This window comes from Labrus mixtus, chromosome 21, assembly GCF_963584025.1.
Source record: "Labrus mixtus chromosome 21, fLabMix1.1, whole genome shotgun sequence".
NCBI lineage: Eukaryota > Metazoa > Chordata > Actinopteri > Labriformes > Labridae > Labrus > Labrus mixtus.
The window spans coordinates 8,934,765-8,958,078 of NC_083632.1; the positions used below are offsets into that span (position 1 = coordinate 8,934,765).

General features: G+C 40.8%; 1 protein-coding gene across 1 annotated transcript; it reads right to left on the reverse strand.

The window, feature by feature from the left end:
* Positions 1 to 48: 48 nt before the first annotated feature.
* LOC132955187 (poly(ADP-ribose) glycohydrolase-like) lies at positions 49 to 22,904 on the reverse strand. The gene is made up of 17 exons (XM_061027939.1): positions 22,389 to 22,904; positions 22,205 to 22,296; positions 21,437 to 22,116; positions 20,218 to 20,340; positions 19,568 to 19,654; positions 19,265 to 19,339; positions 15,718 to 15,807; positions 14,588 to 14,742; positions 12,343 to 12,422; positions 12,188 to 12,248; positions 11,969 to 12,044; positions 10,584 to 10,731; positions 6,399 to 6,477; positions 5,521 to 5,629; positions 2,409 to 2,514; positions 1,213 to 1,341; positions 49 to 978 (listed from the first exon to the last, which is right to left on the reverse strand). Exons 1-17 carry the CDS (start codon positions 22,502 to 22,504, stop codon positions 803 to 805), a joined length of 2,382 nt encoding a protein of 793 aa, XP_060883922.1. The 5' UTR covers positions 22,505 to 22,904; the 3' UTR covers positions 49 to 802.
* Positions 22,905 to 23,314: the final 410 nt, after the last annotated feature.

Genomic DNA, 23,314 nt, shown 5'->3' on the forward strand with positions numbered 1-23,314 from the left:
CAATTGCAAATCAGTTTTTTTATTAAGGATGAAAAACAAAGTCAGTCAGAAAAATGTGTAACCTTTAATTCAAGCAATAAACAGGCCTACAAATATCAGTCAAATCAGTTCTTAAACACAGAAACACTCCAATTTAAATAATATTTTAAGTGCGACTGGGTTCTCTGGAGTGCGTATCACATACTGCACAGCAAAGAACCACAATTTAATTCATGGACTCATAATGAAAACTAGAATTCTGAACCCAAAAGGTGGGAGATAATATCCCAAAGAGCCTGCATGGCTGTTCTTTAAATCAAACCACTTTCCTGCTCCGAGCTTTCCAATCCCGGCTCTTGTTATTCTTTTCCTTTAACTTGATTTCTGACAGCCAATTCAATTAGGCTGGATATGTGTGGGTGTAAAAAAAAGGCAACATGACAAACCCACAAGATGGATGGCAACCTTTGCTTCACCATTAAAATCTCGATAGCGTCGTATTGAAGCTCAATCCATTGGCGTATTACCAGCGGTGGCAAAAATGAACACAGCTTGGACGACAGCGCGAGACAGGGTCATAACTAATCACCTTCAGCTGCTCAGTTGTTTAAAAAAAAAAAAAAAAACAGATTTTTTTCACGCTCAGATACCAGCAGTGTAGACCAGTCTTAGTAAATCCACCGCTGATGATTGAAAATGTTTTGAAGAAAAATATTTATCATTAAATGTAAAGCTAAAGGCAGAATGAGATTTTTTTTTTTTAATTTGGTGAATGGTCGTTTTTCCCAACAATAAGGCACAGTGACTCATCGGCCACATGACCTTAACTGCTAACTGAGGGGACGTGTTGTCTGGCCGAGCGCCCGTCGGACTCATCCGGCGCCGAGGAGGGGCCGACCTGTCGGTAGATGAAGGAGTAGAGGCTGACGTCAGGCCGCCGACTGAGGCAGTTCTTGCACACTGAGCTGTAGTACTGCCCCAGGAGATCATACACCTCCCCTGTGAAGGAAGCAGTGTAGACCTTATATCAACAAGCAAAATGTGAACAAGTGTTCAGGAATAATAATGAGCCATTTCATTGATTTTCTTTTTAGGGGGGGGAGTGCATAGTTAACAAGAAAATCCTAAAAGTACATTAAGTTCCAGAACATAATTAACAGGCACAGGAAGAGGAAATAAAAGTTATGAAGCTGCATATAAACAGACAGCAGGAAGAGAAGTTGTTTGCCTCACCGACACTCATCTTCCTCCGAGTGAGGAAAGAGTGCATCTTGTAGACATCTGTCATGAGTTTGCTGTCACCAAAGGTGAAGTAGGCCACATCTCTGCCCGCCTCAGCAGCTGCCAGCATCTGGAGGAGAGCTGGAAAGAGAAGAAGAAACCAGTTGTAAACATCGAGAGTGAGGGTGAAATCTGTTTCAGCACAGTAACAAGCGTCTCTTTTGCAGGTTATATTCTGGTCTTATTACTTAAATACAGCAAAGTTTAAACCAACACAGACTCATCCATTAGCTAGTGGTACCATTAAAAGCGTGCAGCATCTGCCTCTGTGTTCAGTAAAAGGTAAGTAATCGAGGGAATAGGTCTCACCCCCACTGAGAACTCTGGATTAGTTACAAAGAGAGGCCAGGTCTGGCCCCGGAGAGCTGTGAATATTTTAAGAGACTGGAAATATGTCTGCTGATTAATGAAGGTTGGGACGCAGCGTTAACGAGCAACACTGAATCAACATTTTCAAAATAAGGCCGAGCTGAATATGTCCACACTTCAGCAGTTTCCATCTCCTGAGCTGGTTCAAATGCTTTGTATTTAAAAAGGATCCTGACAATTAAAAAAAATATATGTGGCAATGTGAGGCCACAGAAGGTTAAACCAGGAAGTGAACAGCGTTTGAATTAAGGAGGCTCTTCCCATGAGGCATGTCATTAAGCAGAGAGTAGGAGCTAATGCCTACGGAGGGATGAACCTTGCTTGAGCTAATTACCTTATATGCAGGCATTTGTACAGTTTGTAGCAAAATGACACTAAAGTAAGGTAGAAAGGGAGAAACAGAGCTGCAACTGCAAAGCCTAAACTCTCCTGAAGCGCCCTGCTCTGTGACAGTGATACAAGGCTCAGACAGGAAGCTGTAACGGATTGATGGACTCGAGCAGGCGATCAATTGCACTATTAATGAAACATATTAACTCTGTCATTTGATCAATAAAAGGAAGGCGACGAATAGACCTTAACTAAATGAACGCATTCCCAGAAGACAAATGGATGCCCGCGCTGATCTGCTGGAGCCTTTCAATCCAAAATGTATTCTGTAATGTCCAGGGGGGGGACAGTCTGCTTAGACTGCCAAGTGAGGTGAAGGCGACGTTTGTGTGCACATTTTTTGTTTCTCTACAGGATGTTCTGTCGACGGCGGTAACGTCAGAGCTTACCTTTCAGACGGGTGTCGCCGCCAAAAACTCCACAGCCCCAGTTCCCTGTAGCAACAGCTGCAAGGTTTTGGCTTTGCTCCTCTGGGCGAGCAAAGCCGCAGTAAGCCTGAATGAAGAAAGAGTGAAGAGAAGGTCAAAGGTTACATATTATCGAGAGTAAAGGCTACGTAAAACAAGACACAAACCAAGGCCGAGCTTTATTTTGTCCCGCCCAAAGCAGAGGGAAAAACAGTAGTCACTTTATGTTGACTTTGAACTCTTTGTCACTTGTTTCGTCCACATAAAATCCAAAAAGATGCTGTTGTGATGGGTTGTGCTGTGAACAGGGAAGATCCCAGAACTACGTTGTATTAGACATTCAAACCCCGTTGAATGAGCCTTTAAGTAGATAGAAGTGCAAAGAGGCAATTACAGTAGATGTGAGGCATCAACAGTATGAGTGGGTAAACTGTAGGATCCAGACACCTAATAATGTGGTCAAACTTGTCTTACATGTTAAGGCTAAGTGAAGTCCTAACTTTGATCCTTGTTAAGGATGATCACTGTCATACCTTGAGATGTGGTCAAATACTTCCGTTTGATTTTATCATTGGCCATTCACTCCAAGAATTGTGATGATTGTGAGGTTGTTAAAATAGTCATTAACATGTCTGAAGCTTTAATGGTTTATATAGCTAAAGGGGTTTGTTTGCAATTGAGCCCTTCGCTCCCATTGCTTTACCCTACAATGGGCATGGTTTTCAAATATAGCCATGCTGTGCTCTGTATGTAGTGATGCAAACCTCCTGCCCACCCACCCCTGCAGGACCAACCATCGTTCTCTGGGTGACAGGGCCTTCTCCATCAGAGACTCCCCCACACTCACTTCCTTCAAGAAATCCCTAAAAACTCACCTCTTCAGCATCCCCTACAACCACTAACAAACTCTACTCTCATCCTCCCTCTCTTAAATGATTTCTTCATTGTTTTGTTTTCACTATTTTGTCTTGTTGTTATTCTTTGTTAAGCATCTTTGAGTACTTAGAAAAGCCCTATAAACGTCTAATGTATTACTATTATTTACATATGCAAGGATATAAGAACCAGTCAAACATTGACTGCGTATGAAAACACATTTTTTCTCTCTACATAGTCAACACTTAGTTCTGTATACAACGAGCAGTAACATGAGATTGAACACAGCTGTGAACCTTCATTTTGTAAAGGAATTACAATTATTCAAAAGGCAAAAGGGATTTATTTTCCAAACATATTTGGGGGGGGAAGGTAGCTGTTACTTTAGATAGAGACAGGAAGGAGAGCACGGGATGATTGAGGGCTTTAAATGGCGGTGAATAAATATATTGTACTGGGTTTCAAAATAGGAAGAGAATTCAGATAACACCTTGGTCTCAGAATATGCGAAAATCGTATCGTGAATGAAGCAGGTTATGTTACATCAAGTTGTCAGCAAAATGACGCCAGATAGCACAGGTGAGAGGGGGAATGAGGTGTCACTTGGTACATGAAAGAAGGCCTCAGGTCGCGTGATCACCTTATTGCTCCAGATCAGTGGTAATTTTTATAAGAAGCGGCTCGACAGAACATCGCCATGCTATCAAACGTAAAATGGAACGCAGAGAGCAACAAAGTAATTCCATTTGCCTGCAGGTCTGTGCTTGACACATTCAAAGCATGTACACATGAAGGCTGGTATTCCTGGCTGAGCACACATTTTTTTGAAGATCATTTGGTAACATTTCAATCATTTCACACCTAGCCTCTCAATTGAGTTGCAATTGGTGTAAAATTGGTGTGGGGTATTTTACGTACATATAACCACACTTTAAAGACTAAGCCCACGCGCATGAACAGGATCATTTGATATGACATGGTTTGATGATACATGAAGAATAGATTTTGAAAGCAGGAGGGATGAAATGAAAGACCCTGAACGGACATTAATTGTCACTCTGGACATTATGTGTAAAACGTGAAAATGAATGGCGATTGCCCATCCTCCCACCTGACCAGTCATAAATTGGTCCTCTGAAAGGGCAGATATGACAGTCGGCTGAACAATATTCGAAACCGGATTGATCTCCATGTAGGTGCATTCTTCACACTCTTGTCAGAGCTGTCAAACTCATCTGTGCTTTTTGACGGCTGTCTTGACATCAACATCTTGATTTGGCTATTATGAACGGACGTGTGTGAATGGGATTATTTCACATATACAGTGATTCCTGCTCAACGAATGGAAGTGTAAATGTAGTTATTATATTAATCGTCCTGAGGTTGGTTTTGATCCTTAAAGGGAAAAACCCTGGAATTCATTTTCGCTCATAAATTTGACAATCCATTTGTCTATATAACATAATTATGACACTAATCTGTAATTCACACATTTAACTTTAGAAAAATAAAAATGAGTCAATTGTCCTTCAGCTGACATTTTAGATTAAACAGGATTCCAATTATCAACTAAATGAACATTAAAGTAATTAAATGAGTGTAAACTAAACAATCAGGAAAATGTCACAGTTAAAACATTATGTTTCTGTTTTAAGACATGAAAGTCTAACATCAAAAATCAATGGTAGATTACCCCCACATTTCCACAGCCATTAATTATAGAAATGGTTAATTTTTATGCAAAACATAAAAATCACTTAAAGCATCACTTTACACGTTAATAGCTGCTTTATGATAACTGATGTATGTTTTGTTTTGTCTCTATGTGTTTGATGTTTTTCTTCTTTTTTTTAAAGTTATATTTTTGGGCCATTTCCGACTTTATTGAAAAGGACAGTGGATGAGAGACAGAAAATTGTGGGAGGAGCTAGTGGGGGATGACATGCAGCAAATGGTCGAGGCCAGACCCTAACCCACGGCCACCGCGACCAGGATCAAGGCCTCTGTACCTTGGACGTTCAAACACTACCACTAGGCTATCCAGCGCCCTCTAAACCACTTTGTGAAGTTTGCCAAGAGGAGGAGCAAAGGGCACGTACACCAGTTCTTACGTTTGTGGTATGTATAGCAGAAAGCTACACAGACAAAATGAAAGAAATACTTAAAACACAGAAAGATGTGGCTAGCAGGAAATACAGAAAATAAAATATAAAATAACCTTGTTGAGTTCTCGGTTGATTTTCTGTGGGTGAAACTGTTCCAGAAAGTTCTTGAACTGCAGCGCATCGATGGCTACGATCTCCGTGCATCGTCTCTGCCAGCCGTCTCTGAAGTAATTCAAAGGAAGACACGAAGTGTGGAACAAATCTGATGTAACATCTAATGTCAGGGTAACACAAAACAATACAATGTGACCTGAGGGCGTTTAAAGGTCACATATTATGAAAAATACACTGAAACATGTTTTTCTAACACTAATATGTGTCCCTAGTCGGTCTACAAACCCCCCAATTATCAGAAAAGTCTGTCCTCTTCGTCTTTTTCCTGCTCCACTTTTCAGAAAATGTGTGCTCAAACAGGCTGTTTTTCCCTTCATGACATCACAAAGGGCAGTAACCCCTCCCCCAGGTGGGTGACACTCCCACAGCTAGGTGTTTGTTCTGCCCTCTGAGTCTGCCTACTCAATGTAAACAATCAGGTATGGTGCAAGTAAGCCTCGAGGCACCAAAGCCCTTCCAGAGAGGGGGCGTGGTTGAACACAGCTCACTTGAATTTAAAGCTACAGACACAGAAACAGCCTATTCTGAGCAGGGCTGAAATAGAGGGGTTTATAGGCATGATGAAATACAGGATCTGAGTGGATTTATAACAAGAAACTGTGTAGGGGGGCTAGGAGACTTATTTAAAGTGATTGTAATAATATATGTGAACTTATAATGTCTATAAAACATTGAATTTTCAGTTCTTTAGATACTTCAGCTTGGACCAAACCAAATTAACTTCCCATGAACTATCACGGCTAAAAGAAAAGGTGAAAAATATAATGATTTTTTTTAAACATTCGACAGTCTTTGAAGCTACAAGACAAATACATACCTTGGAGTAATGTCCTGGTGGCAGCAATTCCATTTGTAGGTCTGAGAATAGCCTGTGTATTTACTGTACTGCTGTGTACCTGGTCAAGACAGATAAGGACATCAGTTACACGCCAATCCAAGCACCATCATATCCACTTTCATTTTAAGCAAGTTCAGCACAAAAAATACTTTCAATTTAGCCTATGAAGATGATACATAAAAAACAGTTAAAGGGAAATAATGATTGAACTAAAATTATAAAGCTTAAATAATTAACTTAAACACCAAAAGGACTACACAAGAAGGGATAGCTTTAGTTATTCTGCCTGATATAAGCAAACGAAACACGAGACCCTGTCTCCTGACAACATGAAGGTCAAGTTATTACCTCCCCTTCCCTTCCTCTTGGAACAACGAGAAGCAGCGGATGACCGGCGGCCCACAGGGAAACACTCACCACCCATACAGGGGGAATGGAGGGTGGGGAGGCAACAGCACAGTCAAACAAATGAGGCCACAAATTAACTTCCCATTCATTAGCGCTCATTAGTACCTGGCCGTTGAGAGCACTTGCTGAGAAGCTTCATGCTGCAAAGTGAATAAACTAAGTGATTAGTTGTGCGGCCTTTGTGTGCAGTTATAAGAAGGCGCACCGTGGGGGAGGGAATCTCTAGAGCGCACTTCACTTGACAGTCTAATAATCAGCCTGCCTCTTACCACTTAAAAAAAAAAAAAAAACACAGGAGCAGAATGTGGTTTAAAGCATACTGCATGATTTCATTAGAACATTGAGGTTGACCAGGAGAATACATTGAGCAGCTACAACCACAAATACAGTTTTTTACTCTCCATCTACTGGGGAAATGCAGACAGTCATGATAGTCTCAGGATATGCTAATATCCTCCGATATTATCGGCCCGCTGATTGACCGGTCAGGCTCTAATGCAGAAAATAACAATTGTCCTGTTTCTTGCCACAGTTCAACTCTACCATGTTTCAGAAGTTCTTATGTACGAGGTAAATTAATATTTTCAGCCTTAATGATTTTTGCTTTACAGCTACCAAGTGGGAAAAATTGTATCTTTTATTTGTAGAACATCTCGCGGGATGCTCTTACACATCCATCGCTGCTGATCAAAATAATGCAGTTCACCCACTGATTGCTACAACACAAAGTATGTTGATAAGAATATTATAACCGTTTAAAACAATAATAAAAACAGTTTGATACTGAAAATATATTGAACACACTGATGAATGTAAGTGCAGTAAAAACTCTTGGATGTAACATGTTAGCCATGTAATCATTGTGTTACATGATATCAAGGAGACGTTATCATGTTGCTGATAGTGTTTAACCCTCCTGCCAAAAATCTTAACTTCAACATAACTGCTCCTCCTTTTCTCATATAAGCCATTTTTACGAGAGCCCGACCGATTAATCGGCCAGCCAATAATATCAGCCGATATTAGCCTATCAAGTGACTATCGGTATCGGCTAATTGAACGCAGATATGTGCCGATATTACTAGATTTATTCACCATTCAAATAGCATTTAATTGTATTACACTAGCAGTTCTCTTTCATTCGCAGAGTGTGCTTAATGGATTACAACAAACATTTTCACTCTCCAGAGTCAGAGTTATTTTCCAGGTGAGTGACCATCTTGTTATACCGTATATCTTTTCCACTTGTGTTTGATAACTGCATTTGAGGGATCAACACAATAAATGGGTTTATCTATGTATTTCCACAGATCGAACATAGATCTAAGGGAGATATCAGCCTATATATTGGTATCTGAAATGTTTTTCCTACCCAATATCGGTATCTGCCACAAAAAATCCCATATCGGTCGGGCCCTCATTTTTACGTTTCAGTATTTGAATGACAAAAATTCAAGATTATATTTTTTTTATCAGGAGGCCACAATCTTTTGCAGGGGAAGATGTGGCTGGTTTTTGAAAAATGATTTGTTATTATCAAAGAGGTTAGATCAAAATCAGCAGGTATGACGAGTCAAAACCATCCTGAAGGTTGCTCCTTTCATGTGTTAATACATCAAAACAAAGTGGCTCGTATTTGTGGTGGACCATGCACAGCAAAAGGTCAGGGGCGCATCTCATTGCAATCTCAAAGCAGAAGTAGGCATCTGCTCTCAACTAAACAAGGATGTCAACACTGCTAAGATGTCAAAAATAGTGATGTAGCTCTATAAGAAGAATAGCTTTAAATGTTGTCTAAACAAGGTTCAACACATATCTTTAAGACCACTACTTGACTCCCAAAAGACGCTTAAACAACCATCCATTCCCGCCGATAAACAATGAAACAATGCAGAGAATGTTTTGCAAACTAAAGAAGAATTTCCTCTTTCTTTCTCATGCTGACGTCATAACTTGCACCACTATTTCTGGTCAGTACTGCGATCAATGAATACATGACTTCGCCTTGATGCTATTTATACTTTTGACCGCCACAATGGCTGCCAGATATCTAGCAATCAAGGAAAATTCAATTAGGCCTGGGCACTTTTACAAATTTCAGTGCAGAGGTAGGATCCATTAGCCTCCCTACAGTATGCCAAAACACATCACAAGGGAATATGATTTACCACATGGCCACAATGCAGCTAAGGCTTGGACTTTTACAACGAGGGGGACAAGAGATACAGGCAGGGTTTAATAAAGATGATGGAATGGAAGAGTCCATTAGCGAAGCAGGTCTTGGGCAGGTCTTCGAGCTATAATTAATTCTGGGCCGCAGTAATAAAGTTAAGTGGCGTAAGTGGAGGCAAGGGAGGGATGGCCGGCAAGGAGTCTGAAGGTGACTCTGCCAAAGACCTGATGCATCGCTATGATTGCTGATCAGGAGGGCGGAGGCTCTGCAGCCTCACTTCCTGCAGAAATCCAACCCACCAGTTATGTAATGTTAAGGTAGATATTTCAGGGGGTGGTGAATGATTTCAGCTGGAAAGGATGCATACAGACAGCGGAAGTAGTTGGTGTTAGTTAGCTAAATAACTACAGCAACACAGTTAGAAAATAAATAGTGCACAGGAAATAAAAACCTAGGTTACATTTTGTGGACTCAGATATTCAACTCCAATCGAGCATCAACACAGAAAAGTGTCCTTTCAATTATTTTTTTAATCACTTTTATTCACCTTATTGATACATACTGGACATACTGGACCTGTGAAGGGCTTGCAACGTGTATTTCAGTAGATGTATCTAATTCTATTAGCACTACAGCACTTTGACTCTGGCACTTGACCTGGTTATTTATCATACTGTGTATGGTTTGGCTGTTATGTTGTTTTTACATTAAAGGGTTCTTTGTATTAAGTGTGCAGCTGAAATGTCTTTCATATTGTATGCAAGCATGTCTTTTTAATGTTTGAGCATCAACTAGGAGTGGCGCTTGCATTTTATTTGTATTCTATTTTACTCTACTCTAGTCTAAGTTGCCATGTTTCTAAGAAACACATCTTCAAAATCTACACATTACTGAGAGATGCAGGATCAGGGCAGGTAAAGTGTAGGTTGAAAATCAGCTAAATTGTAATTTAAACATTTTTTGACTACAAACTACATTGTCTAGACAATCATATATACTTAAACAAGAAGTATAATAAATCTTGTCGTTTTAATAATGTATGATTATTTTTGTAATCCTTTCAGCAATCACAATCAAACGGCTACAACAGTCTCGACAAACAGTGACAGACAGTTGAAAAAAAGAAAAAGAAAAAGCAGACTGCAGCCATCAGCCACCTGCTGGGACTCCATAAGTCTGGCTCTTGGTACTGGGTCTAGCGGCCGGTCCAAGCCTTGTTTGTTTGTAACCACTCAAAAGTGATGTACAGCAATCAGGACGGCCCTATCTCACACCCTCGACTGATGCTGCCACTCTCCCCATGCAGCCAATCAAAGGACAGCATGTGACGAGGACAAATACAGAAAAGAGAGCAATTGCGACAAACATCCCTCAGCTTCACGCTGAACCAGGATGGGGTAAATTGAAGGAGTGCATTGTGTACTCCATGCTGGGTGTTACTAGAAATGGCCGTTGTGAGGATCCAGGGCATTATTGATCTGATCTGGATCAACGGACTAAGTCATGAAAAATAAAGAAAAAGCAAGACTACCTTTAGTGTGAAGTATTGTTTAACACAGTGTGTGAGAAATGTGACCACTGACCTGTGATGATCAGACATTCGTTATGATCCAGGGCTTCAGTGAAGAGGCGAGAAACAATAAGCTCGGGGTTGATCAGAAAACGGATTTCCTCTTGCACTAGACCCGAACTGGTGACTCCTCCTCCCACAAACTTATTGGCAAAATCCACCTGCAAATGACACCTTTTGAAATTACATCCATGCGTTTGCATTATCCACTTTCTCTTCAAATATCCTTTTAAAACAAAAGGCCAACATAGAAACGGATGACAGCATTGAAGCATTTTCTTAGAAAGTGATATTTATAGTTCCACAGATTTCAACAGACCCCTTTAAAAATAAAAAAAAAGGTTTGGGCCCTTTTCTTTTTATTTGTGACAGAATCTCTGTTCATGAAGGTGGCCTGAGGTTCTAGCATTACTCAGACATTTGTCCCCCCATGCCAAAATGAGCTCTCCCCAGGAGCAGCACTTAGGTGTGCTGCTGCCGGTGGCAAATATCAAAAAAAGAGAGCGCAGTCCAAAGTCCAATATAACATCTCCCTCCAGTCATAACATGCTGCTAAAGTGACTGCTGACAGATGCCTATGATCTGTTTTCCTTCTCGTTCTTTCCAGCTTGTGGGCAGATCTCTGTGTGACCCTGTTTCAATTGTTTATTTTGGTCATCTTGTGATTCAAACGACAGTACGTTTCTCACTGTTTCTGCTCAGAGAAAAAGGAATGACAACGCATTGTTTAAGTCAGAAAGCAGCCATGGGGAACAAATAATTCAATTGCAGGATTGACAGTTGTTGCTCATTGGCCTGTAGACGGCCCCAAGCAACCTCGTCACAACCCCGGGAAGAAGCTGCAAGGGGGTGAGCAGCACATCTCCCCAAACTGGTCACTCAACTCTGGGACAGTGAGCCAGCCTCTAAAGTCTGCTTTGACAGGCTGTCAAAGCACCAATCCCCCCCACCCCCCCACCCCAGCAGAGCATCCATCAATCCCGCGCCGTGGTGAGCCCCCGGAGCTGGTCATGTGTGCACATCAACTGTCAGCTTGTGGCAACCAGAGGCAAACAAAAGGTGAAAGGCAGAGCGGGCCGTCCTGACAGTGCACAGGAAGCACGGCCGACACGGAGCGCAGAGGAAGCTCAGGGGCCTCGACCCCAGTCCCAGCGCACACTCCCTGCGACGTGTCAGAGGCTCCCCTCAAAGGCCTTTTCAGCAGCAGTAAGCATTCTGGGTGAAACACTCGAGAATATGGAGACTGACTATAGCAGAGAGGGTGGAGGAGGGGAAGCAGGACTAAGGAGGAGTATTTTTCAGAGCCTCCTCAGGCAAAAGACCAGGATCCTGCCAGGTGACCTCCCTCTAAAATCACAATATAAATCTGTGCAGGTTCACGTCTCCCCTTCGTCTTACCTGAAGCATTCCATAACCGTCATCTTCAATGGTCCCTTCACAAGTTATGTGGAGCTTTGTGAGCAGAGTCTGTGAGCTGAAAGACAAATAGTGAAGTGCTTTACAGCTATGGACTAGAGTTGAGATCAGTTATCTATGCTTGCCACCAGACAGTCAAAGCAAACTGGCAGAAAAAAAACTGACAATCATTTTCTTTGCTACATAATCACTGAACAACACCTTTTCCAATTCACAGGTTTGTCCAAGCTTTTCCGTGTGAATGTGACAAGTCCAGGAGGCTCTGAAAGGCAAAAGAGAACAATGAAATATCAACCATGTATTTTACTTTACATCAATCATAAGGAATTTAGAAAATGATAACTGTAAACACCTACTTTGCTCTGTGAAACTTTTGAAATAGCACATCAGGGTTTTCAGCTTCTCAATCTTGCTTGAAGAGGATCCCCCAAAAAGTCTGATGGCCAGAGAAGATTCAGGATTCAACACAGTTCTTGTTGACTACGTATTATGTCATCTTCTACAAATGAAGCACACTTCCCTAGCAAGCAGATTAAACATGGCACCACAGCCAGCCACCAACTCTTCGAGGTTCATTAGCTATCAAACATCTACAGCAGAGACGGGGAAAAATGTCTCTCCATGTAACCAGTGCTGTAGAGACACAAGACTTCCACTCTAGCCATGTGAGTTCAGTCAAGCTTTAACTTTTGATGTGAATTAGTCCATCTCTCTCTCAGCTTCCCATTCAGTCACTGGCCGATTATGTAGGAGTTCCTACATTGTTCGACGATGGAGTTGCCCCCAGGCTCGCCATCACGGTCACACTCATGTGCCACATCACAGCACTCAGACAAAAAGAAAGGAACAGAGAGGGGGGACAGGGCTCCCTCCTTGCGGATACATTAGGAAGCCCTGTGTCCCTTTTAAGCTGCAGAGTCCTCAGGAGGAAAAAAGGTCAATTCCACTGAAAAATAACACACAAACAAACACACACACACACACACACACACACACACACACACACACACACACACACACACACAAAGCTGCTGGTGTGGAGTTGCAGTGGGCAGGTTTGAAAGCACTTTCAGCATTAAGCCCACCATCTCGCTCTCGAGAACAACTCTTTGAAGAAGCCTGCAGCCAGCCTCACATGCCACAATGAGGAGAAAGACATTTCATGCGAGGGAAATGAAATAATGACAAAAGCTTGACGCTCTGAGAGCCCTTCAGGCGACGGAAACTCATTCATCGAAGTCAACTCCTGCATTGGTTTCTATTTTTTATTTTGTCAGTTTTGCCCCTAAAAAAAGTTGAGTGCTGTGTAGTCCTCAGGGCAAAGTCTTTGACATTAAGTAGCCACTAGTGAGAGCATGCTTTTAGTAAGAAATCGCAGTATGGTCTATGGGGATAAGAGAATTAATACACAATTATATAACATCCATTTACCCACACAGAGGGCAGGAAGCTGTGATGTAACTCAGAAGAGGGTATAAGTGACTACAGTATGTTTAACAGCGGAGTTTCTGCATCATCGGCATCAAGAAAACATTTCATTAAAAAACTGGGAAATCCAGTCTGAGATCAAAGAGGGTCTCAAGAGAAAAAAGCCAGTTTTCTTTTTTTCAAAAAACAGGAGTTTGGCTCCTTTACATCTTCACCAAAAAGTTTTAAAATAAAAAACAATTATATGCTAAATCCTCACTTGAACCAAACTGGTGTATGAGGACTATTTTCAGCAGCAGGTTAAATTGATGACACTGTTTTTCTTTTTTAAGGTGTATTTTGGGGCTTTTTATGCCTTCTATTTAGAGATAGGACAGTGGATAGAGTCAGAAATCGGGGAGAGAGAGAGATTGGGGAATGACATGTGGGAAAGGATGCGCAGTTCGGATTTGAACCCAGGACGCCCGCTTGGAGGACTACAGCCTCAGTACATGGGGCACTCACTAACCATTAGACATCCAGAGCTCGTTTTTCTTCCCAAATCCGGGCAAAACTTTTACGTGAATGAAATACTGATGCAATTGAACTCTGTTACATCCTTCTGATAAACAGCCAGTGGCCTTCCCCATTGTCAAAAGCAGCCATCTCAGTCAATGTTAATCTAATTCCCCTTTCCATTTAGGTAATTACACTGTGATGCCAACAGAGAGGAGGGACATGACTGAGCAGGGCTCTGAGGACTGATTTTGCATCGCAGCAGCCGGATGATCTCCACAGTGAATACCTGCAGGGATTTAAATACAGGAGACCCTCCTGACCTGACGTATATTTATAATCAGAACAAACATGTTCCATATTGATCGAATGACCAACAACTAGTTATTGATTGAAGACTTTTGGTCAGAAAAAGATGCACTTAATGTCTATTTCTTAAGGTAAATCTTTCATATTAATGTCTAAAGTCAGATTAAACTGGTGAGGTTATAAAATGGTGTTTGCTTATCCTTTAATATACTTTCAATGTAAATGTTTGCTGTACCATGCAGCAAGAAGACTAAATGAGCAGTAAAGAAAGCATATACAGTAGTGCCCCCTCATGGAAATGAAGCTAGTTGTCACAGAAACATAATATAAAGCCTGATTGTGTAACTTTAAACATGTGCCCTTCATTACCTGACGAAGTTGATGTCTGGATAGTTGTTGTACTCAGACCTCCTGGAGTTGCGTCGGGGGAAGGTGCAGAAGAAGGCGTTGGCGAGCAGACATGCCACCTGCTCCTGAGACATGGTGATGGAGTGGTCCATGCCTACCTTGAGGAGTGGTATCGGCTAGAGGAGGAGACACAGGTACAAGCGAGGGAAGGTCAGAATCATTTGTTTGGTTCATTTGCCAAATGAGACACTGAAGTATGTTGCTTAAATGTAGTCATTTGGCTCCACTCTGCGCTTCTTCAATCAGCAATCATAATTACAATCAATGGTCACAAAAGATCCATTCTTTTCATAAATAATCAGAGCGTCGGTATCAGCAATTCAGCAGTAACGATGAGAAAGCTACATGAGAGATCTACAGGAAGACATGACAAGTTGTGTGGCTAAAATGTTTGAAACATCAGGAACATCAAATCAATAATAACGGATAAATCATATTCCAATACAGGTCAAGCATTAAGCTCAATATCAAATCACTGCAACCGGTTTTTAATCATGCAATAGGCCTAATCTGTTTACTTTGGTATCTAACGCCTCAAACACTGACAACAGATTTAGATAGAGTAGTTAGAATTGAACTCTTTTATCTCTCTATTAAAGAAAGAAGATTATTATGAAGAACTGACTAATTCTCAGATTCATTCTAGGGGACAGAAGATTGTTTCTCATGGGAGGAATGATGGCCTGCAACACAGCTTACCCAAAGCATAACTAAATATTGTTTTTAAGACACGTATTTGCTTTTTTTTTTTTTTTTTTAGGGCATTTAAGTGTCCATGAATCTAGCTATAACTACATTTAAAATGAACCAAACAAAAACCTTTCAATGAGACTTTTTCCGCAGCAAATAAGCCCAGCTGTTAATCATCCACACACACCACATAACCAGATGACCAAATGGACAATAAACCATCCAATAAATGACCATCAATGGCTGTGTGCCTTGACCTCCGCGGGTTGTTTTTTTTTATGTCCATTTCACAAGATTATTTGTCATGTCGTGACCTTTGGGATCAGCCTGCTGGGGGTGATCTACTGTTTTCACAGACTGGTGAGTCAGTTGTCTGTGGGTTGGTTAGTGATGGCTGTTACCTTGGTGCACAGCTCGGATGCTCTCAGTGCTAATTGCGCCACGTCTGGCAGCAGGGAGTCAAACAGATGTTCAGCCTCATCAGGCTTCACCTTGGAGAGAGCGAGAGAGCGAGAGATCTGTTAATGTTTGTTGTCCTGCCACAAAACTCAGCTGTGACATTAAGGAGCTGGTTTGGATACATACATTTGAGATAAGCAGACAACATTTTACAGATCAGACGTCAAAATGTTGATGCTTTGTCGACAAGTCTTACAGAGAAACAAACATTCATGAATCAGGAGCAAAATGCCTTTAATATTGTGCAGGTGAAACGGGTGTCAAATGAAGACGCTAACCTCATGTTGGACATTTTAGAAGAGAATTTTAAGCTCCAGCCGGAGAGCAAATCTAAAATGATGTCATCCTGACTAAATGTGAAAGAGACATACTAACCCTCCATGACTTCACAACACTGCCTAAGTGCACTAATGTACATCAGACAGTATATACAACCTTTATTTACACCATATCAGCTGCAAAATGTCAGCGGGATCAATCACAGAGCCATTTCATCGAGGTTACATGACCATGCCAGCTGATTAAAAAGTCTTCCAGGAAGAGATGCAAATGAACAAGCATTTGAAACAGAAAGGACAGTGTGTTCCCAGGACAAGGAGCCTTGAATGGTGATTTAGCCCAGGACATTTATATTATTGGCAAAGGAAGCCTGACTAAACGCTGTCATAAGTAATGACCTGGTTGACATCATAAACTGCTCCTATGGGCGTAATAAATGAAGGCGGCTGACAGGGCGAGGCGGCGGATACAGCTGAGGTAGTACGATCCGAGCTCTTTAAATCACGCACAAGACAGTGCATCAAATCAACCGGGGCTAACTCTCTGTATGACTTGATACAGGTCTGTACATCAAAGTGAACTGACAAAGTAATCAAGCAAGATGCAGGGGGGTAGGGGGGTGGGGGGGGCTGTGAGAAAACAAGGGCCCTCATACAGATTTAACACAATGCTTCACGCTGCTGTTCTGATTCCCCGCAGGTCCGAGCAATAAAGCAATCCGCCTGACCGCCTCTGTGGACGTGAAGCCGTGTCAAAAAATAAAACACTGGCAGGCTCATAACCATTAATACGACACTGGGTAAAGTGGAGAAAGAACAACGGACCGAACTGATGCTGCCAGTCAACAGCTTCTCGGTTATTCATAAGGTGTGCGTGCTGGAATGAATATTCAATGAGGCTGCCCCGGCCCGTCACTCTGTGCCATTCACGTCTTCTCTTCTCTGACACTCATGAATCATTCTGCTATTCTCCAATCAAGCTACTCGGCAAAACAGCAATACAGTGAGACACAAACTGTGTGCAACTTCTTCATATTCCTCATGTTAGTTGTGTGATGCAATGGAAATAAACTGGACAATGTTGGATCCTCTGTGATTGGGATTTTTAAAGTGTGCCAACAAACAGCCACTTTGTTCTGTGGGCCGTGTGAGCAACTCTCCTATTGATAAGTTAGAGACACTGTACATCAAGGCTGATTGCTACAGCACAAACAGATTCATGTCTCAGTCAAAGTGTGGAGTCTGTCTTTGTGATATTAATTTGGCTCTTGAAACTTACCTGCTGCAAGTACCTGACATGACGATCATTTGATTTGGTACAGTGAGATGTTCCATTTTGACAGTGTTTGGCGAACAACTGTCTGACTGCTTGTTTGTTTTTAAAGATTTATTTCGGGGCTTTTTGAACCTTGATGTTGGAGACAGGACAGTGGATAGAGTCAGAAACCGAAGAGAGAGAGAGAGAGTGAGGAACAACATGCGGGAAATGAGCCACAGGTCGGATTTGAACCTGGGCCGCCCGCTTGGAGGACTACAGAATCTGCACATGGGACGTGCACACTGACCACTAGGCTACCGGCGCCCATGACTGACTGCTTGTTAACAAACATCTTAAATTTAAGAAAAATATAACAGTGATTGCTCAAACCTTTTCTTTGATTTGTGGAAGGTTACGTCCTACATTTTAAAGTTTTTTTAGTACACACATTTTGCAGTGTTGTTTACATTTGACCAGTAATGGACACTTCATACAATCCAAATCCAGTTTCAACATGGAGAACTAGATCTCTGGCTAAAGCAGAGTCTCAGCCGGGGATTTTTCATCTTATTAAATTCCCTTTTCTCACATGATTTACGACATACATACTGATATTGTTGGGCAAACAACTGATTTAATGGTATATAGCTGCGCTAAAGCGTTCCTCGATGTAATGTCAACCGTTTTCATTTCTGTCAAGTTACGAAACGTGACCTTTTGGCAGAAGATTAAGTGAATTCTCCAGACTCCCACTTTGCCTCTGAAGGGCTTCAAGCTTCTCCCATGTGAAATCCATTACTGTACTTGTGCACAGTGACAGATAGACATCTGACACGTTGGCATTCAAGAAAAAAAAGAACGTTACATGTACTTTTACCCTCAGATGGGATATATTATTAAAAAAAACATGTAGTTGGTGTGTTCTGGTTGATTCCATGCAGTTCAGAGCTGGTCACACAGACTCAGGATCTTTTCTATCAAACCCTTGTGTCACAACTACGCCCGACTCTCCAAAATGGAATATTCCCGTCCCTTTCATGAGCCAGACAGTAGTACAGCCCTCCCCGATTCTCTACACAGGATGACGCAGAGCACGTCAAGACTACAGATGATGGATGGCCTCCAAACGAGTCTGGAGGAGACAACGAATGAACCAACAGCGCTCTGGCCATCATGATGTAACTCGGGCCTATTTTACCCTTGGCTTGGAAAGAAAATGACAAAGCTGTGGACAGTAAAAGATAAAGCTCTCATAAATAACACTTTTAAAAATATAACTTTATGATCCGAGCCTCAGAAATCCAAACAGCCAGATGTCCACACCGCCCACAAACGTGATACATGGTCTCATGAATCACGTTTTTAATAAAATGTTGTTAATTTGATATTGATGCTGCTTAAAAAAACATAATCTGTGCACACCCATGCAACTACAGAGCTTGATAACAGAAGCAATCTTTTCCAAAAACGTATTTAAAACCAATGTTATCAAGAAGGAGAGAAACAATCAAAGAGAAATATCTGAAAAGTTTAGACTTTTTTCTAGATTTCTACGGAGATATGAAGATATGAATCCTCTCAATTTTCATTGATTCATAACGCGACTTCAATATGGTTCATATTAAGCTCAATCTGGTCGAGTGTGAAATTAAAAAACGTATAAACAGTGTCTTCCACAAACAGAAGAGATTCTCATCACTAACTTATGAGCCATCTGTACTTCCTCTGGCCACAGAAGAGCCTTGTCATTGGTTAACGATGCCGTCTGTTGGGCAATTAATTTTCACCATTTGACAGTTGATGTTCACATGTCTGCATGCCAGTATTGATCAAATTACTTTTCCAGACATTTTAAATTAAAGAAAAAACAAAAAAAACTTAATTTTCTGCTTTTGAGTTCAGCAATATTTATAAAGAATAATCAGGAAGTGCAACAGATATTAAGTTGTTTACCGTTTTGCAGTATGAACTTAATGCTGTGAAGTCCCATTTCTTGGCGTTTGAGGCGTTGTATTTCAAGATGGCATTCTGTAACAAACAAATTCAAAGATTAATGTACAGGAAACCTAAAAGGGTAAACTGTAACTGTAAACAAAATGACAAAGTATCCAATTTCTGAGTGTGCATCTCAGTTTCTGGGCTAATATCGCCATCTCGTGGCAAAGTCTGGTAATTACACACAAAGTGATCTCTGCACCTTGTTTTATGAAGTGAAATGCTACAGAACTGGCCACAAAAAAAAAATGTGAAACTTGCCTTCAACTCATGTGGACTTGTGAATTTGTTGTTTAAATTTTCCTCGATCAACTCCCACCGACTCTTATTCTGTAGTTCCGTTGTTTCCTGTGGAGGCACAAATTCAGGTTAGGTATCAGAATCAAAATCAGAATCAGCTTTATTGGCCAGGTATGTTTTAACACCCAAGGAATTTTACTTTGGTAAACTGTGCTCTCTTTGTACAAAGGTATAATATTAAATATCAACAATAAACACAAAATAGATATCTGCAAAGTGAAAAACATTACAAAATGCTGTGGTGTGTTTCGTGAAGTGATGTTAACATGAATTATTTAAAAACTGTTATAAAGTTCCAAACAGTGATTTGCACCTTATACGTTTTCATGCACATGCAGATTTGAGACACTGAAAGTAAATGTAAAGAGCTGTCCTGTAAAAACACAATCATTTGCAAAAGTCTTCCTTAAAATGATATTTCAACACTTTCAAACTACATTCATACAAGTGAATAGAACTCTTCTCTTTGCATCATCCTCATTTGAAGCAATAAAATATGTTAACTTGTTTTAATAAAGGCATTTTCTACGTTCACAGGGTTTTAATGAGCTTATATACACCATGGATTCATCTGCTAGACAGGCTGATCTGTAGGCATTTTAGGTCATTACCTCATCCATAACAGGAAACAGACTCTTACTGGAACAGGGCATCTTCACATGGACATCATCCCAGGTATCCTGAAAGCTAGCAGGATATGGAACAGGAACTTTACCACTCTCCAGCAGGTCAGTCTGTCAAAAGGAAGAAGTGCAACATAAAGCTATGAGTAAATGCAAATACTTAATTTCTTCATATTAACAATAAGAAATGGATTAGAAAGTAACAATGCAAGAGAATAATCACCAATTATATAGATGCTGTTTTTGTATGTTAACAAGTGAGTTGAAAGCCTGATTATAAGATATCCTATAATTGTACAAAACGGCACACAAGCAGAGATATTTAATTATTTAAACATGACTCGTACTGTAGATTCCAATATGTTAGTGTTAAGATTAAGATTAAGATAAGATTTACCTTTATTGATCCCCGCAAGGGGAAATTTCAGTTTTTACACTCTGTAGTCATGCAACACACACATAGGCTGAAGTATATACACACATGCACACAAACAGGATCCTATGGACATGCACTAATGGGAGAGATGTCAGAGTGACCCACAGTGGGCGCTCCTGAGCTGATGGTGGGGAGGGGGTTTGGTGCCTTGCTCAAGGGCACCTCGGCAGTGCTCAGGAGCTAACCCTAACCCACCTCTCCAGCTACCAGACCAACTTCCATATTTGGTCCGCACTGGGACTCGAACCGGCGACCCTCCGGTTCCCAACCCAAGTCCCTACAGACTGAGCTACTGCCGCGTTTAGTGGCAAAAAAAACGGAATTCTTCAATTAGATTCTTAAAAGTTTAAACTACATCAAGGTTGAGTCTAATTACCCTGTTGTTATTATAGTATATAGTTTCAAGTCGGCAAAATGCTGAATTCAGATTTGGTCAATTTTACTTGACAGCAATCACAGATATTAAAATGTGAAAGACTTGGAGAAACATGTTTCAGCATCTTCAGGAACTGGCACCCAGAAAGATCTCAGTTTCACCACATTGATGCATGAAATAAATCAATTTTGATTCAAGCAATCGCAATCTGTAAACAGTGTATGACAATGAAGAAACAGTTTGTTGTTTAGTAGTATAATAATGTACTTGTAAAATGTCAAACAGTTCAGACACAAAGTAGAATACCAACTTCTACATCTACATTTCTGAGCACATGCTCTATAACTCATTATTGCTTTCAGAAGAGCTGTATTAAAAAGAAGAATAGCCCAAACCCTTATCATCACAGTGTGCTGTCCAGGAACATCCCTCAGTGGAGGAAGCGGTCCGCCACATTCAGGCATTCTCTTCAGCTCATTAATAGGTGACCCCATGCATTTCACATCAGGCTCGACAGACTTATCTGGCCTTCCCCGTCTCTCAGGTAAACCTGATGAGGATGTTATTTTGGCTTTGTGTTTGACAGAGTCATCTGAGCTGGCTGGGGAAGTCTCCCGTTCTTGTTTTTCTAATCCACCGTCATTATTGGGCAGTGTTTGCATTAATTCACTTCCCGCACATTTCTTTGGAACCGGTGACACAGGATTGTTTTCATCCAGGTCTTGTGGTGTCAAGGGTTGCGTATCCTCATCCGAGTCAGAGAGGGATGTTTTTTCATTGTTTTTGCAGTCCGTAATCGGAGCTGAGGTGCTTTGAAAGCAATCTTCTTCGGCCATTTCTACATCCTCTTGGGTTTGGCGCATTACAGCCGTGTTTGGGTTCTTTGAGGCGTTTACCAGCCACTGTTCAAGAGCAGTCTTTTTTTGTTGTGTTGGGCGCATTTTTTGATGCTGACTTTTCGTCTTTACGCCTCGCAAACCATCTGCTCCAGTTTTTGTCCTTGAATCCATCTTCGCCTCTGTTATGTTTTTCCTTCTTGCTTGATCTACTGTCTCATTGTCTTTGCTGCGAATAACTAAGGATAGGGAAACAAAAATACAACATAGTGCTTAACAAAAGTGACGACAATTACAATATGCACTGACAGAAACACGAAAACCTACTTTTCATTGAACATATTGAGGAGGGTGTTGGAGACCTGATTTCAACCCTGAGTCTCTTAGTTAAAGGTTCAACATCTAACAGTGCTGTCATTCTACAAAAAAAAGAAATAAGCAACAATAAGACATGTCCATAGGCATGAGAAAACACTTTACAGATTGGCAAAAACACTAAATGTATACTTACAAAACAATTTGAGCTGACACCACAAAGGTTGTGTTGTTTGGGATTTTCCAGGCTTGTTTTTTGGGCAGTCCTTTCCTCAATAAGCGGGCAAATCTTAAGATATGGTACGCAGCCATACATCACACGATCTATTAGGGTCGTGGTTACAAGAAAATGCAGGAAAATGTTACCTTGTGTTCTTATATTATTCTGACTGTTGTCTCAGATCGTAGTTGGTGTTTCCATGTGTAAAACATGACAGTTTATCATTAAACGACTTCAAACGCCCCCTTTTAATGGCTACTCTGCATGCTAACTAGCTTCGTACTACTGTAGGTTGTTAGACATATAACAAATATAACTTAGTTTAGATTCAAGCAAGTAGGGTGACCGCATTTTAGGAAAATAAACATCGCTAATGATGCCTTTGAGAACACTTTTTCCCCCTTGGTTAATGTTAAAACTACCTACACTCTCTACAGTTGTTGAATGTTGCTAAAAACAAAAAGCACCGCTGTTTATTAACAAAACACTTCCGCATGCACGTGACGTAACAAATGCCGAATTATCGCGATATCTCAAAACTTCCTCAACAGGCCATGGCTGCTTTAACTCCAACTGAGATAGACATTTAATATCGTCATACAGACGTTAACAACTTCGAATGTGTATTGAGGATCAAATATATGTTTATTTATTGTTATTATAAGTGTTTTATATTTACAGGGACTGTTGCAAAAACAAAAGTATATTAAATCATGTTGCGGACAACTTTTCGGGTGTCCTAAATTAAAGCAAAGACAAGGATAATATTGTTGAACATCAGGGCAGCAAAAAGAGTATTTTTTTGTCGTTGAATTGAGATTTCACAAAGACATCAAAAGTAGAAAAATAAGAAATAAATATTAACAGCTGTTCTATGAAATTACAATAAATTAACTGAAATT

Bases quoted from the DNA above. Each gene is read 5' to 3' on its own strand.
- LOC132955187 (XM_061027939.1), bottom strand. From the start codon at position 22,504: ATGGCTGCGTACCATATCTTAAGATTTGCCCGCTTATTGAGGAAAGGA. The intron at 20,341-21,436 runs GTTTGGGCTATT...TCCTTTTGACAG, and splicing joins AGCACACTGTGATGATAAGG to ACTGACCTGCTGGAGAGTGG. The intron at 1,342-2,408 runs GTAAGCTCTGAC...TTCTCTTTCCAG, and splicing joins CGGCGACACCCGTCTGAAAG to CTCTCCTCCAGATGCTGGCA.